Here is a 16649-nt window from a genome sequence, read left to right as displayed (position 1 = left end):
TGTGCTCGAGTTCGCCATTCAGACGACTGACTTCCTTCTTTAGATCCACAATAGTCTCCAGAAGTCTTGCTTTATCTTCAGTCAGGGTAAGGATGAGAGCACCCTGTTTGTCTAGAATCTGAGATTCCTCAACCCATTTGGTATGAAGGGTATTGTAGGCTTCATTCATAGCATCGTCAGATAGTTCATCATCAAGAACATATTTCTGAGAGCATTCACCAAATTCATTAGTAGACTCATGAGTATGAACAGAAGCAGTAAAGGCTACAAAATTACTTATCTGATCTGAGTCGCTCTCTTCATCTTCTTCATCCGAAAGAGTAGCGTTGTATCCCTTTTTCTGTTTCTTGAGAAAGTTGGGACACTCCTTCTGAATATGTCCAAATCCTTCACACTCGTGGCACTGAATGCCTTTGCCTTTCCCAGATCGTTCACCACTTTTACTATTCCTGTGAGGATAAGCATTTTTCTGGAAACGTTGTTGGAAGTTGTCCTTGACATCTTGTGAGACATTTTTCCCATTCATCTGATTGAGTCTTTTCATGACCCTGCCATAGTTTTTTGCAAGCATAGCAATAGTATCATCAATATCATTGTCAGAGTCTGAATATACCTGATCCCTTGGTTCATGAACAGAACTTTTGAGGGTCATCCCTCTTTGTTTCTTTTCCACCTTAGGAAGAGAGAGTTCAAATGTCATGAGAGATCCCATTAGCTCGTCGAATTTCAACGTCTTTAGGTCATGAACTTCCTCAATGGCCGTGATTTTCATCTTGAATCTAGAGCTCAAAGCTCTCAGGGTTTTTCGAACAAGATCTTCATCTGTCATGGGTTTTCCGAGAGAATATGATTCATTGGCGAGATCACGAATGCGAACGTTGAACTCAGCGACAGTTTCGTCCTCGAGCATCGTGAGAGCTTCAAAATTGGTTGTGAGGTACTGAAGTTTTTGTTCCCGGACCTTTGTAGTTCCCTCATAGGCAACAGCGAGGATTTCCCAGGCCTCTTTGGCAGTAGTGCAAGTATTTATCAACCTGAAAACATCTTTATCAACACCATTAAATATAGCATTGAGAGCACGGGAGTTACCAAGGGCCGCCTCATCCTCAGTGGGGGTCCAGTCTTTTTCCGGCTTGGTTCCAGTTGGGCTCCTTTGTCATCAGTAGTCACAGGAGCTTCAAACTCATGTATCACAGCTTTCCATGTTCGACTGTCCAGGGACCTCAAGAAGGCGGTCATGCGTGCCTTCCAATATCCATAGTTGGTTCCGTCGAGTACTGGAAGGCGATTGACAGAACCTCCTTCTCGGGAACTATCCATAATAGGCAATCAGAAAGAAAATACAGGAAACCACCTAAGAGATCAAGGTGCCTGCTCTGATACCAATTGAAATTCTGATTAGTTGCAATGGCAAGATGTCGCACACAATGTGTTGACAATGTGTCCGACAACTTGCTTGAACACAAATATGGATAAACAACAAAAGTGCAGAAAACAAAGTACACAGGATATGGTTACCCAGTTCGGTGAAACACACCTACATCTGGGGGCACGCTGCCAGTGGAAAGGATTTTCACTATCTTGTAGTCAATAGTACACACAAGGTTATATCTGATTACAATCAACAAATCAATAAAACCTAGAGACTATTACTACCAGTGATCACCTAGACAGGGACTCCCCCTGAATTTGAGCTCCGTCTCAATTCCACTCTTCGAGCAACCTCCTGGCTCGGATGACCTTTAGTCTTCAGTTGTACGTGAACCTTCAATCACGAAAAGCACAAGAACCCAACTCTCACATACACTCAATCTGTGGAAAAGTGTTTGAGAGAATACACCACTTAAAACCAAAACACTCAGCCTCCCAGTCCGCCGGTCTTGCACGTCTAAGAGCTCTAAGTGTTTGATCAAAAGTGTCGAGGCTGCTAAGGGAGAGCACACGGCTTTTATAGCAGCTGGACAATCCTGGAAGATATCTCGGGTTTCCTTACCCGGCCTCATGCGAATATCTCAAAGTAAAGACTCCATCAAAGTGAATATTCGTGCAATGAAGATAGCAGCGGAGGATATCTTGCAATGAAGGCTCCAGCGAGGCAGATATCTTGTAATGAAGACAGCAGCGAGGCAATAACTCAGCAATAAGTCACCAGCGAAGCAATCTGTCGAAACTGGAAACTTGCCTGAAATACTGTCTGCACACACGAGGAAAGATGTCAATCCAGAAGATGAAACATAACACCCGACATCTTTCCATACCACTTGCACTAAAAAATAAAGCCAACAAAACAACGTAACAACACAACAAATTTCACTAAATAAAGGTTTGAGTTTAGGGTGAGTTTAATTTCAAAAGATGGGATTCTTTTTAATTAACGATCTTAATTATAAAAAAAATAGGCTTATAATTACATTTTTCATTTTCTTAAAACAAAATTATTATTTTTTATTAAATTCTTCCTACCGCTTCTTGACCCTTGTATACATCCCTGGCCACCAATAAAAAATACTCATATCATTGTAATTTATATGTTGGTTTGCGGCATATACATTGTCAATAGATATCATTATTAGGGGGTTGGTCGTCGGTCTTCATGTTCTCTTCGAAAAGTTGAATTTTTTTGTCTCTATCAAATAAAGAATATAAAAAAAAAATTAACTAAGATTGCGCATAAAAAAATTTCTCGGACACGCTTCGATGGTCAACATTAGTTTAATTGCTATGTGAGGTGAAACCTAAGTTTCATTCTATGAGAGAGAGAGAGAGATATCAAATTTTCTCAAACTCGTGTTTAATGGGGTATTTATCGGATCTTAGATGCTAAGTGGCCAAACGGAAAGAACTTACGCAAGGGCAAACGGGAAAAAATCCGAATGCACTCATTCATCTCTTGACATGCTAATTCATAATAGTCTTTTGCCACCCAATTACTATAAATGCAAGTTGAATAAGCTCTAGATTTTATTGATGTTTATATTTTTAACTAATCATGTACAAAAAAATATGTGAGAAAAGTAGATGAGCATGAAGAAAAATACTCTCTCAATGCCAGGTTCATACCTCTTGATTGTAAAGAGCACAAGAGATTCCATAGCGCTTATGTGATTTGATTGTACTCTATTTCATCTTAAAAGAAGTTTAGTTTATCAAGAGAAAGGAAATAGGTTAGAGAATTTTACTTAGCTCGATCGGTGTTTGGGAACGATTTCAAAAATTCACGAAGTTATCAAAAATCAAATGTGTGAGGGACCCAATGATGTGATTTTATTGTGATATATTCATCTTATGAGGGTAAAACCTACTATTTCTACTAATTACTCTTGGTAAATTATAGATATTCTAAAAAAATGTTACACCACCTACCAAGTTTTATATAATAATAGTATACGACTCAAACAGTGGAGTCGTATATTATAGTTTCTTTCATCGTTACAAAGAGGTAATATACCATAAGAATTTTGGAATTTTGATCACGGTTTGTTCTAAATTTTTTTTAAAGTGGATATTTATATCTCATATATCAAGATTAATTTTTAATTAAAAAATATATTTTTTTTAAAAACATCATAAAGATGGTAATTATGCCAATAGCCCAATAGCTTATTTTGTTTTTTAAAAAAATGTGGAGCCAAAGTTTCATTTTATTGAAGAAAAAAAAATAGCCCACCCGTAGTAAATTAATTAATTAAAAAATAAATTTACTTTTAGTTAATTAATTTATTGCAGACTTAGTAAACTGTTTTTTTTTTTAATAAGATGAAACTTTGACTAGAATATTCTTAAGAGAATGGCATAACAAATTCTTCTATAAAAAATGTAATTAATTAATATCGTTTCTAGTTTTTATCCGAAAATTTTAAGGAAACTTACATAACTAGCCTAAAACATGAATCATTTTTCATATCTCACTCATGTTTTCAAAATATTATTGAAAGTAACCGTCTCTTTTTTCTTCGGACAAAAATATCATTGTGTTCCAAATTCGATCAACAGTCATTGAAATCTGGTCAACAACCATTGAAATCTAATCAACAGATTTTGAAATCTAATTAATAGTTTTTAAAATTTGGTTAACAATGATTGAAATCAAGTTCAAAATATTGGTGCATTGAAATCTAATTAACAGTTATTGAAATATGATAAACATTTATTGAAATTTGATCAATATTTATTGAAATCTGATTAATATGATTATTTATAAAAAAAATAATAAAAAAAGTTAACCGTTAATATAAAAAAAAAATTACGAAAAACATTGAAATTTTTTTTACGAAAAACGGTTATTTGAAGCTATTTTCACAAAATTTTAGTATTCCTTCGAAAAACCAGGAAAAAAAATATTATAATTCAATGACTTTGACTATGCTAACTTTCAACAATGTTTCTCCGCACACTCTGTTGTCGTTAATCAGTTGTAATAAATTTCCTCTCTATTTCGTTCTCTCTCTCTCTCTCTCTCTCTCTCTCTCTCTCTCTCTCTCCTTGAAATAGAATCGACACGAGAGAGGCATCGAGCTCTGAAGAAACAAATCCAGGCGGCGAGCGAGAGAGATCATGTTGAAGGGAGGTCTAGGACCCAGCCTCAAGCTCTCTGTCCCTCGGGACGAGGCTTCTTTCGCCAAATTCCTGTAACTCTCTCTATCTAACTCCGTGTATATCTAAATGTGTATCCGTGTATCGAATTGTTGCTAAATTGAGTGGTTTCGTCTTTAATCCGAGGCAGGACGGAGAGCGGGACGTTCATGGACGGAGATCTGCTCGTCAATAGAGATGGAGTTCGGGTTGTTTCTCAGAGTGAAGTCGAAGTGGTAATATTTAGTTCTATAAGATTTTAAATTATGTACCTTTGACCATGGAATCTGCTATGCAAGTCCTATTAGAGAAAGAAACAGCTTGGAAGCTTTGCCCTTTCAGTTGAAGAGATTTCCGTTTTAATGATGTTATAGCTTTTGATTTCTCTTGCTCCAGGAGTGAAATTTTACACGGAGTTCTTCATCATCTTTGTGAAATTTTAAACTTTCGGTTTTTCGAATTTTGTTCAGCCGCCGCCGATTCTGCCGACCGACAATCAGCTGTGTTTGGCTGACGTAGACACCATTAAGGTCATTGGAAAAGGGAATGGTGGGACTGTTCAGTTGGTGAGACACAAATGGACTGGCCAGTTTTTTGCTCTCAAGGTATAAGCATTCCTATATTTAGCTTTAGGGTATAGAAAGTCCGAGAAAAAAAATTGAGAATCCATTTTATTTTCTCTATGTTATTTGTATTGAGGAAAAATTGAAGGATAGATAATATTAGGGAAACTCTATAAATTAAATTGGATTTAAAATAAGAATATGTCCGTCTCTTTTTCCCGCAAAATTTCCCTAACTTCCAAATAGAATAGAATTTTTTTTTTCTCACACTTTTAATTTCAAATTTCATTTTTTTAATTTTTCAAATGACATTTTATGATATTCTAGTCATGCATACATGTCATTTCTTCCCTCAACTAGTATCATTATGCTAATGGCAATATGAAGTATTTATCCGAGTGCGTAGAGTACAGTATCTCAGAATCAGATGCGCATTAACAAGTTAATCGTAGTTTTATGATGTTAGAATTATGTTTATGAGATCTAGTTATAGGTTCTTTAGATCTTGTCATCGTTCTTGTTGCGTAGATAAGTTTTATTTTTCCCCAGTTGAGTGCAAGTTTAGGCCAAAAGCAATCTGATAAGCCACAAATTCGTTCACATACGTGCCTCGTCCGAAGTGTGTGAAATAGGCAGGGTATTAGAGTCCATTTGTACTCGGTGGAAGTAGGTCTTTTTGGTATTTTTTATAGGGAAAATAATAGATATATACCATGTCTTTTAGTAGTATGTCGAGTTTAACCTTTGATTTTCAAAAATATCGAATTCATATCTTCTTTTTAACTAAAATGACGAAATTATAACCTGAAATGAATAAGCATGTCGTAAATCTCCCTTTCATTGATATTAACTCTTATATAAGAATATCCGAATGAAATCCAAATCAGTATCCTAATTTCTAAATTCCAAAATTTGAAATAAAAATAGCCTTAAATTAAAATTAAATAATAAAATTCATATCTCCCAAGAGATGACTTAATTCCAGGTTCGAATTGCAACTCTAAATCCTGGGTTCTCTGTTCGAATCTGTGATTTTGATGACTATCAACTGTCGATTTTTACCATTTTGCCTCTTTTTGTGTTCTTCACGATTAAGTGACTGTAGTTTATCTTTTTTGTTTTTAAATAAATTACATATATAGCGTGAACGAATAAAAATAATTGGTGTTTACATATGAATATTATAGTCAACGTCGATGAAAAGTCAATAAAAAGAAGATTCGTAGCATTGTTGTCTATTTCAGGGTATAATTTCGTCATTTTAGTTAAACAAAGGGTATGAATTCGACGTTTTTGAAAACCAAAGATTAAACTCGACATTTCATTAAAACAAGAGGCATATATATGTCATTTTCCCTTTTTATATACTGTTGTAGTAATGGAAACAAGGAAAGGGTGAGGTTAGTCATTCACTCAGTTATTTTGTACTGTTACCGCAGAGCATGGTCCTCACAAAAGGCCGGTTGACTATTTGTATTTCTCAGTTCATTAATACAAAATCATGACCTTGCTTCTAGTATCTTTTCTTTTATTTACACTTATAGCTTTGTCCGATTCACTCGAGGTAAGATTGCGCCAACAACTTCCCACGAAATTTATGATGGGAACGATTAATGATGATTTTATTTTTAACCGAGGAAGAAGCATCATTGCGTATCCGTGCGAGACCATTAAAACTTCCACAAATAATTATACCTGTTTTATCATTTGTTGCCCTGAATGTACACTTGCTTTGTTGGCTGCTAGTGTGTGAAATTGAAGGCGTTGGATCATTGGTTGATGGTTATCTCTTTGGGTTTTAATTTATTTGTTTGAATGTCTACTCATTCACTATTTTTTTTTGTCAACGAAATGCACTATAGCCTTCATCAAGTGTTTTCACTTCTCCAGGTTATTCAGATGAACATTGAAGAGTCTTACAGAAAGCAGATTGCGCAGGAGTTGAAAATTAATCAATCGTCAGATTGCCCTTATATTGTAGTCTGTTACCAGTCCTTCTATGATAATGGAGCCGTTTCAATCATCTTAGAGTATATGGATGGTGGATCTCTCGCAGATTTCCTGAAAAAAGTTAGATCAATTCCAGAGGCTCATCTTGCTGCAATTTGCAAGCAGGTGAGAGTATATATACATAAACATATGAAGTAAAATATTAGTCACTTACAGAAATAAGTTGTAATATGGCTACTTTCTTTGACCCAATGATGTAGGTGCTCAAGGGTTTGATGTATCTTCATCATGAAAAGCACATAATCCACAGAGATCTAAAACCATCAAATTTGCTGATAAACCATAGAGGAGAAGTCAAGATCACAGACTTTGGTGTGAGCGCAATAATGGAGAGCACGTCCGGTCAAGCAAATACTTTCCTTGGCACGTACAATTATATGTCTGTGAGTAACCTTGTTCAGCATGTTCATGCCTCTATCACTCTTTCTCACTGCTGCTATATATAATGAACAAGTGCTAAATGTTTTCATCTTGATTCTTATGCAACCTTGTCAACAGCCTGAAAGGATTACCGGAGGCGCGTATGATTACAGGAGTGACATCTGGAGTTTAGGACTGGTTTTGCTCGAGTGTGCTACAGGGAAATTTCCATATATGCCCCCGGAGGACAATGAAGGATGGGTTAACTTTTTTGAGCTCATGGCTGCCATTGTAGATGAACCACCACCTTGCGCTGCTTCAGACCAATTCTCTTCCGAGTTCTGTTCATTCATCTCTGCCTGGTAAATAATATCTCTGACCTTAGTATTCGATTGGGACGAACATTCTTTACCTTATTCTAACTAGTTTCCTTAAACCCGTTTGAATTATAAATTTTTTGTTCTTAGCTTGACCTTCATTTCCACTGAAAGTTTGACTTCTAATGCCATTCACTATATAACCGTTCCTTGGGTTATACTAAATATCACACAAATTTTCCATAGACACTGTTCCTAATTTAGAATCCTTACAAAGTTCACAATCCATACAGTATTATGGTTTTTATTCTTTTCTTACCTACCTACTAAGTAGTAGACTTCTTTCGAGGATGTTGAAATCTGGTAATTACATCACTAACATTTCTACCCTGGGCGTCCTTATTTATATTTCAGTCTACAGAAAAAATCCAAGGATAGACTGTCAGCACATCAACTTCTGGTAAGTAGACATTTTATTTCTCTCTTTTTTGTCATCCCCAACTTAATAAGGTAGCGAGTTCTCTGTGCATACACATATCTGATGTCCCTTTTTCTTTCCTTTTCTTGATATATAACCAGAGCCATCCTTTTATCACCTTGTACGACGACTTGGATGTTGACCTCGAATCATACTTCAAGAATGTGGGATCTCCACTTGCAACCATGCATCTCCCGTGTAAGTTTCAAGGCTGAGTCTCAGTTTGGATTTAATGCTGAAGTTGAAAATTCTTGGTGCTTTTTCTAGTGCTACCTCTTTAAATGTTGGTCGCAGAAACTAAGAATTACTTGCACTTGTCTGTAATTATTAGTAAGGTTCTTATATATTTCTGAACATGGGGGTGTTCGTTCAAGGTAAGTGGTTAGATTTATAAACCACAGACTTGATAGGGAAGAACTGAAATATTTGTCTTTAGGGTTTTTAAAAAAGCATAAGGCTTGCATATATGAGCTTTCTAAGTGGCAGCGTTTATGCCTATAGAATCTTGTCAAAGTTCCAAGTTTATGGTATGCTCTGTGTTACCGGTCAGCATAGGTATTGTAATACATATGCAATATTTTCCATGCTAAAACTCATTACAATGATATGAACTGTAGGATAAAGATGCTTATGGTTTTGTTCTGACCAATTCCACAATTTGTATCTCCACCCACTTCACTTGAGAAGCCCAATATTTATGTTTCACAGAAGTATTTGATTTTTTTATATCTGGAGAAATTCATCTGCACGTTATAGATACTCTTTATACTCACTGATTAAAACATTACTTGTAGAGTTATGATGAAGCAAGAGACAGAAGTTAGAGATGCTTAATTTCCAAGTACTAGATGAATCAAGCTACTGTCAGCACGGAGGAAATAAAGAAATCTCAACCATCGTCTTAAACAAACTGTTGTAGTCTTCTTAAGGGTTTGACAAATCAAGAACTAAGATGCTCTTTAGATTTTCTTTTTTCTTTGGGGATAAACTGTAAATCAAGGTTTTTGTAATAGTAATTCTCTATTTTCTGCTTGAAGAACTCGGAAATATGATGCATTAACGATTATTGTATAAACGTACTCAGTTAATTTCACCAAATTAACAGAAAGGTATTCAAAATATTTACCGGCCTCTTCTACCTCGTTTTCATCACTGAAGGCATATCGCAACGCTCAGTACACATTAGTATTAGAATTACAATTTAGCCTAAGCTAAAAAAAAAAAAAATCGATAGGCTTGAATCAAGTTTAAATGATTTGTCATTATTGAATACAAACTCAGAATCCTAAAACAGGAACACCTAATAAGTGTTTTTAGGATTTTTTCTTGAACTTCCTTGCAGGTTTCAAGTCCACAACAATGACACTGATGTTGTCCTTGCTTCCCTTGTGGAGGGCGAGCTTGGAGAGGTACTCGGCCGCGGCTTGAGCAGCGAGGTCAACTCCAACGCCCCTCGTGTCCCCCGACAACGAGTCTCCGTACTTCTTGTGCCACATCAGAATCCGCCTCCGAGCAACATCGCACGCCTCCTCGTTCGTCATCACATCCCACAGCCCGTCCGTGGCGATCACAAGGCATTCGTCTTCCTTTTCCCGAGAGACAAACATCACCTCCGGGTCCGGAATGATCCACGGTTTCAAGTATCTGTCGCCTGATGATGCCCCAGAAAAGATATTAGACCCCCCCAAAAGCTAATTTAGTTTTTTTTTTAAAAAAAAGAAAAAAAAAAGTATTTAGATTGCGCACCGATTGATCTTGACATTGCAAGAACGCCGAAGAGGCGAGAACCATTCCACTGTATGACCTTTCCTCCGGCGGCCTCTATTCTTTCGCATTCGTCTTTTCTGTCGGGCTGCAATCGGTCATAGAGAATCGCGTGTGTAAGTAAGTGTTATCGATTTTTTAATTTAGAAAACCCATGAAAAATTGAAAAAGTGGATTTTTTTTTTCCGTACTTTGTGGTCAACTGACAATGGCACCGGCAGTTTTCCTCTGTACAGAACTGCTCGGGAGTCTCCGCAGTTTGCGACTATAACGTGGGTCGGACAAACGACGGCGACCACTGCGGTGGAGCCGGCAGTTTCGGGCGCGACGGGTTGGATTTCGCTGCACGTTTCTCCTTCGGATAATCCTCCTACCTCGGAGTCAACTTTGGCGAAACATTTCAAGAAAACCATGTTCCACAAGTCCCGCCAATCGCTCTCCCCGGAACATGCGCTTCTCGACCGCGATTTTGCGGCTTCTTTGACCTCTTCAGCCAATGCCAAATGGAGTCTCTCTCGGCAGTAATTAGCGACCTACAAATTTAGCACTTTTTTTTTAGGTTTTTGACAAAAATCGACCTTGCTTAGTATCATTATGATCATTATTATTACCTGGCTACCGCCGTGACCATCGTAGACGCCGTAAAAATGTGCGGTCCTCGATTGACCGATCCGCGGACTCGTGCCATTCAAAGGGTGGTAATTGTCTCCGAGCATCTCAAGAGGGATCTCCAATAATCTCGGGATGATCGCAACATCGTCTTCCATCTCGGGTCTTCTTCCGCAGATGGATTTAAAACCCCAAAGCGGCAAAGACTCGACACCAAACACAACAGGACTGCTTCGGGTTCTGTTTGGTGTCTTTCTCGGAGACATCTCAAGAGACATAAATGGTGCCTCCAGGACCAGCTCATTAGACCCATCGTTTCCCTTAATATTTCCCTCAAAATCGGGTTCTCTCACCTTAGTGTGCGATTTAGATGGCGGCTCGGAGCACGGGTTATAGTTTACGAAAGTTTTACCAAGCTCATATTCTAAGCTCTCTCTTAAAGGCCTAGAATGGCTAAGACCCTGGGCTGATTCACAAGGCGGGTTGTTCGGCTTGGAATCGGGGTCTGAAAACAAGGTTGATGTGTTTGCTATGAAAGTGAAGCCACTAAACTCAACTTGGGTAGTCCCTGCTGAGTCATCATGGATCAAGCTTCCTAACACAAATGGTACAGCAACTCTGGACGATCTCTTCTCCATAAACCTTTCACTAGCTCAGCCTTAATGGAAAGAGAAAGCTAAACTCTTTCAGCCAGAGAGAGAGAGAGAGAGCGTATGTGGTAGCTACTTCGGAAAAACAAGCTTTTAAATTTACAAGGAAAAAGAAAAAAGAGATTGCACAAAGAAAAAAAAAATCTAGATGCAATGGTATTCCCATGAGCAAAGGCAACTCATACCTACCTCATAATAAAATTGGGTATCATTTTCCTTTTTTTGTATGACTTTCATGTGCCAAACAAACCACCTCCAAATCACTTAATTCAAAATATAAAAGAAAAACACCTAAAAGTTGAAAAAGAAACAAAATAAAGGTGAGCCTGAGTCACGACTCACACCTACTTTTCGATCCAATTTCCAAATATATCTCTAGTCTCTTTCCGAAATGATAATATTTGCAAAAGTAATAGCTAACTTTCTGGTGAATAGTGGGAACAAAGAAAGAACAGATGGCATGATAAATAATGTTGTTTTTTCTTCTTGGTTTGCTTACCGTTTTAAAACTCTGCATGCATTTGCTTACTTATATGTGTGAATGTGTCTTCGAAAAAAACCTTAAAATATAAAAATTGGATATTTATGTCAGATAATCTCATCACGTGTCGACCAAGGATAGGTTCTTAAGATTTGTTAGGGAATCGGAATTTGACTTCAAGCAATGCATCTTACATGTACCGCTCATTAAGAGAAAATAATCGAGATCTTATTTAAATAAAATATATTTTTTTATGATGAGAATCATTTCTCTCTCCTTCTCTCTCTAAAATAATTTATCCTCTCTCTAAAATAATTTATATTCTACCTCTTTAATTTATTATTACAATCATCTTTTAATTTTTTTTGCCAAATAATTTTTTTGATGTCAGCAACACTAAGACACGTGGCATCTAATATGACTGCATCTACTATTAAAAATCCATGCTTTATTTTTTACAATCTATAAACGCCACTTTGATAAATTTTAGATTAATAGACCTAAAAATTTAGATTATTTACTATAAATATAAATTATATCTATTTTTTATTTTATTTTTTTACTAATTTTACCAAATACCAATAGTTATTCTATAAACATCTATATGCATTTTACAACAATAATTTTTTTAAACAGAAAAATCTAAAGCACTATATCAAAAGCCGAATGACTATTGTTTGGTCCAACTATCTATATATTAAGGATATAACTCAACTCATATATATGTCTTACATAGTGTATGTATGCGCTTTGTGGTAATTTTAATTATTTTTTAATTATTAAATAATTATGCTAAAATTTTAACATATGAGATCTAGAAGGGTCGTATCTTTGATTATATTACACATATTCGTACTACACATGTCCTCCTTATATGTGTGATTGATTAGATATTAAGGAAAGAATAAGGACAATTCCTGTGATTGTTATTAATTTAGTACATATTGAAAAAGAATAGTAATATCTTGTTTCTGACCGAAATGAAGCAAAAACTTAGAAGACTCATAAACAGAATTATGCACGTTTGAACTTTCTTCCATGGGACTCGTAAACAAATTTTTTTTTGCCGTCAAGTGCGAGATTCAAATCCATATGTCTAATGAGTCATCGGTTGTTAATAACTTTTTTTATTAATTATCCCAATAAACGATTACATGTCCAAATATGGTCCATTCTCAAAAACAAATATTAAAGGGATCACCATTACCTTTAAATAGATTCTGACTCGGAAAAACAAAAAACAACTTTTTTTTTTATGCAACAAAAAACAACTCTTTAGACTCGGCCTCTGGGCAACTCCAACCCATTTCTCATATTTTATGTTAATTCAACACAATTTTTGTGTTGATTTAGCACCAAATTTTTTTCCAACTCCAATCACAACATCAAATTTCACACTAAAAATACTATTCATCATTATTATATTATTAAAATTATACAATCTCTTTATTAATAAATAGTTTAATAAATAATTATAATGTTTATATTTTTTAATTAAGTGATTAAAATTATTTATTACTTACCAATATTTAAAAAAAACTAAAATAAATAAAATTATGTTATTGTTTTAGTTTTTATTTTATTTTGTGTGTTTAATTTAAACTTTGTAATCTATGTTTAAATTTTTATGTATTGTTATTTTGTTTTAATGTATTTTTGTAGTCAATTTATGAATTTTGGTGTTTTATAAATATTTGTAAGGTTATATATATGTATAAATAAGTATAAAATAAAAATAAAAATAAAAAATAAAAAAAAAAATTTGCCGTGTGAACAATGTCACGCTAAATTTGGCGCGGCACTGTACAACACTGCAAATTTGGTGTTGGTTTTGCAGTGCGGTTAGAGGAAAAAAAACGGTATATTTGAGAGTATGGTTGAAGATGACCAGACGTCAATTATTAATATACATCCCAAGTTGATAATTTTGCATCCCAACAATCATTTAAAAATAAGATTTTGCGCATCATATAATAATGTTTTTGAATCCCAAGAAATTTCTACTTTTTCTCCCTGGAATTAGTTTAGAACCGTCCAAGGATAAAACTGCAAAGAAAAAGTGCCACGTAATGAGGTTTAAAGGAAAGGCGACATTCCAAGCAAAAGAATAAAAAATTTAAAGGTAACATGACATGGCAAAATATTATATGCGTCCCGGGGGAGATGTATAATAAGTTAATAACTACTTCCAAGATACATGCACTGACAAATAATTAAATTAAATGTATTTATCTTTTGGGATTGATTTCACCAAAAAGTCTAGAACTTAGCAAGCTTTTAACTTCTCATTTTATGACACCTATCCGATGTTTCAGTCAGTACTTTGAGACCGACCTGTACTGGAAAATTTAGAAAACGACAAATGCACTAAATTTAATCTAAGATATATCATATACATAAGTCGTAAATTATAAATTGGGCCAAAATATTTTTGAAGATTATATAATTAATACGACATGGCCATGGCATTAGGCTGAAGCTCGCGGTCAAAAATATTTGTACCCATCTGCAGCGTGGCGCGATGACTGAGCAACAAATTACAAAAAGCTATATTTTCTCAACGAAAAATGGGACGAAAGATCTAAGATTTATGACACTAATAGTTCAAACATATAATAGAATACGAAATAAAAAGCGACTTATAAAGAAAAGGACAGAGATGTTGTATAACATGTGTTTGTTTAGTTGATGAGTGTTCGTGCAAAATTTTGTCAACTTTTGTTGTTCTTTTGCACACCAAGATCTCTTGAAATCGACATGCTATTTTCATGCTTCATTCTCGCCAATATCGTGAATAATCTTTGACTTCTCTATGTCGTACTGCATATATTGTTAGAATGCAATCACGCACGGTGCTTCACCCAAGGATGATTATCATGATTGATCGTACCGAGTCACGAAGATGACGGGTGTTTGGAAACTTTTAGAGGCACCTATTTGTCATCACCAATTCCATGTTGCACTGCCATTTGCTCTCGACACAATATGCCTCCCCAGATCACGCTCGATTTTTGGATGACTTGGCCGGAAAAGGTTCATTGACATCATGTGACTTGCTTTATTTCATATTCCTCGTCATTCCATCAAATGGTTCTATGGTTCTCAATCTGACATGGAATTGGGTCAGCCACTACAATCCGTCTACAAAGACCTTTCTCGAGGAATAAAATCTGCAAGTCTAGCTTCATGGTCAAGTCTTCGTCCTCTTTTCACCCACACAATATCTCTATTAGTTCACTCTTGCTCGTCTTTGCGTCTTTCCTCTCCATGTGGGTGGATGTGGTATTGTGGATAAATTCTTCAACTATTCTTATCACCTCACCAACTAGTATTGGAGCGGCAATCTCTTCGCCTTCGACCGTGTTTTCTTTTAAATCTACTACTCTTTCTCCCACCACTTGCGGACTTCCGCATATCTCGCATCCCCTCTCGTATAATGATTTTCTTTGTTGCATATTTTTTCTTCTTTCTTACCTTGAGAAGCTTGTATACCATCATTTATAGTGCCATGTTCCTTTTATCTAGCTCGAGCATTAATTTTCTCATATCCCTTGCTTCCTCAACTAGAATTTATCTATAACTAACTTTCCTCTTGCTCGATTTGAAGGTTATTCTCCACTTTCATTCCCTCGTAACTAATGGCTCATGCGCTCAATCGGTGTGGGATAAAATGGTGTTTCCCACAGAAAACATCAATCAACAAGTGCTACGTTTTAAATCTTTCTCAAATGTATGTTGACTATCTTGAAGATCTCTAGACAGAGACCTAAGGTTAGAGATTTGGTTAGAATTGTACTAATGAATCAATCGTCCCTAGTCTCTAACTTTTAACTTTTATTTATAGTTGAATGTGACGGGAACATAGCCGCTTATTTGAATTAGAAGTTTTTCATTTTAGCTATGATCTTGGCTTGTTTGGTTCTCTTGTGGTTTAGTTCACCGTCATCACTTGTCTTTTGCTTGTCTCTGCGTTAAAATTCTAGTTAAACTATCTAAATATTGAGAAAATAACCCAATCTAGCTAAACTATCTAAATATTTAAAAAATAGCCCAAACCATAATTTACCTTGCCGGAAATCGAAGGTGGAAAAAGAAACTTTTTTTGTTCTCTTTTTTTTTTTGTGTGTTTTAATACTTCAATAAGTGTTGTGAAGAAGTTGATTGATTGATCGATGTAGTTGTGTGCTTTTGGAACTAACTCTCTCTGTGAAATTTGTTTTACGCTGGACATGATCGATTGGGTAATGAAAATATTTATCTTGAGGGATATTTTTGAAGTGGCGACAAACAAACAAACAAAAAAAAAAAAAAACCTGTAAAAATAAACTAAGCAAGATGTACAAAGATAGATTGTACGTAGAAGTTAAAATTCCCAAAGATAGGTGTCATTTTAGCAGCTGAAAAAACACCAAAACTTGAGCATATGTTCTTGCACTATCTTTAAAATGAACAAGGTGTATTTTCCAATAAAATATAAATGAAATGCTAGCCGCCACACAAATATATTGTATTTTCCTCTTAACAATTTTTTGGTTTGGATTGGTAAGAAGCATTGAAAATATATAAATTAAAATAAATTCAGACATCAAAATTCATATCTATTGTTCATAGATTTGGTCTAAAATCTCACTTACAATAAAGTCATGACATCAAAATTCATACTTAATTGTTCATAGATTTGCTTCATACTTATTGTTCATAGATTTGGTTTAAAATCTTACTTCACAGATTTCGTTGTGGACGAATTTTCTGAAACATTCGCCAAGATATGTCTTGTTCTTATCTATGCATATACCATGGAAAAGGGATACAAATATTTAGCTGCTAACGTGTTGGCCATAGGCC

The 16649-nt window shown here is 35.4% G+C and overlaps 2 protein-coding genes across 3 annotated transcripts; one reads left to right on the top strand and one right to left on the bottom strand.

Annotated features, from left to right (window-relative positions):
* Nucleotides 1–4442: 4442 nt before the first annotated feature.
* LOC149400149 (mitogen-activated protein kinase kinase SIPKK-like) lies at nucleotides 4443–9431 on the top strand. 2 transcript variants are annotated; one of them, XM_089610261.1, is made up of 9 exons: nucleotides 4446–4628; nucleotides 4724–4808; nucleotides 5043–5177; nucleotides 7026–7250; nucleotides 7346–7528; nucleotides 7644–7867; nucleotides 8237–8282; nucleotides 8402–8498; nucleotides 9095–9431. In XM_089610261.1, coding segments are annotated over exons 1-9 (1071 nt in total). In that variant the 5' UTR covers nucleotides 4446–4554; the 3' UTR covers nucleotides 9097–9431. The 2 variants fall into 2 exon arrangements, with proteins under 2 accessions (XP_089466388.1, XP_089466387.1); XM_089610262.1 differs by lacking the exons at nucleotides 8237–8282; nucleotides 8402–8498; nucleotides 9095–9431 and having other exon boundaries at nucleotides 4443–4628; nucleotides 7644–7871.
* A 30-nt stretch (nucleotides 9432–9461) lies between these two features.
* Nucleotides 9462–11814, bottom strand: LOC149400148 (protein phosphatase 2C 77-like). The gene is made up of 4 exons (XM_089610260.1): nucleotides 10676–11814; nucleotides 10256–10597; nucleotides 10047–10152; nucleotides 9462–9951 (listed from the first exon to the last, which is right to left on the bottom strand). The coding sequence occupies exons 1-4, from the start codon at nucleotides 11309–11311 to the stop codon at nucleotides 9614–9616; spliced, it is 1422 nt and encodes a 473-aa protein (XP_089466386.1). The 5' UTR covers nucleotides 11312–11814; the 3' UTR covers nucleotides 9462–9613.
* Nucleotides 11815–16649: the final 4835 nt, after the last annotated feature.

This window comes from Urtica dioica, chromosome 4, assembly GCF_054948205.1.
Source record: "Urtica dioica subsp. dioica isolate 48M chromosome 4, U.dioica_male_clone48M_v1_H2, whole genome shotgun sequence".
In the NCBI taxonomy this organism is placed as follows: Eukaryota; Viridiplantae; Streptophyta; class Magnoliopsida; order Rosales; family Urticaceae; genus Urtica; species Urtica dioica.
This window is presented reverse-complemented; position numbering and strand designations above follow the sequence as displayed.

What these genes read in the sequence shown, in the direction of transcription:
- LOC149400149 (XM_089610261.1), top strand. Translation starts at nt 4,555, where the DNA reads ATGTTGAAGGGAGGTCTAGGACCCAGCCTCAAGCTCTCTGTCCCTCGG. An exon ending in GCTTCTTTCGCCAAATTCCT is followed by an intron (nt 4,629 to 4,723) that starts GTAACTCTCTCT and finishes AATCCGAGGCAG; the next exon opens with GACGGAGAGCGGGACGTTCA. An exon ending in TGTTCATTCATCTCTGCCTG is followed by an intron (nt 7,868 to 8,236) that starts GTAAATAATATC and finishes TTTATATTTCAG; the next exon opens with TCTACAGAAAAAATCCAAGG.
- LOC149400148 (XM_089610260.1), bottom strand. Translation starts at nt 11,311, where the DNA reads ATGGAGAAGAGATCGTCCAGAGTTGCTGTACCATTTGTGTTAGGAAGC. An exon ending in ATGGTCACGGCGGTAGCCAG is followed by an intron (nt 10,598 to 10,675) that starts GTAATAATAATG and finishes CTAAATTTGTAG; the next exon opens with GTCGCTAATTACTGCCGAGA. An exon ending in CATTGTCAGTTGACCACAAA is followed by an intron (nt 10,153 to 10,255) that starts GTACGGAAAAAA and finishes GACCGATTGCAG; the next exon opens with CCCGACAGAAAAGACGAATG.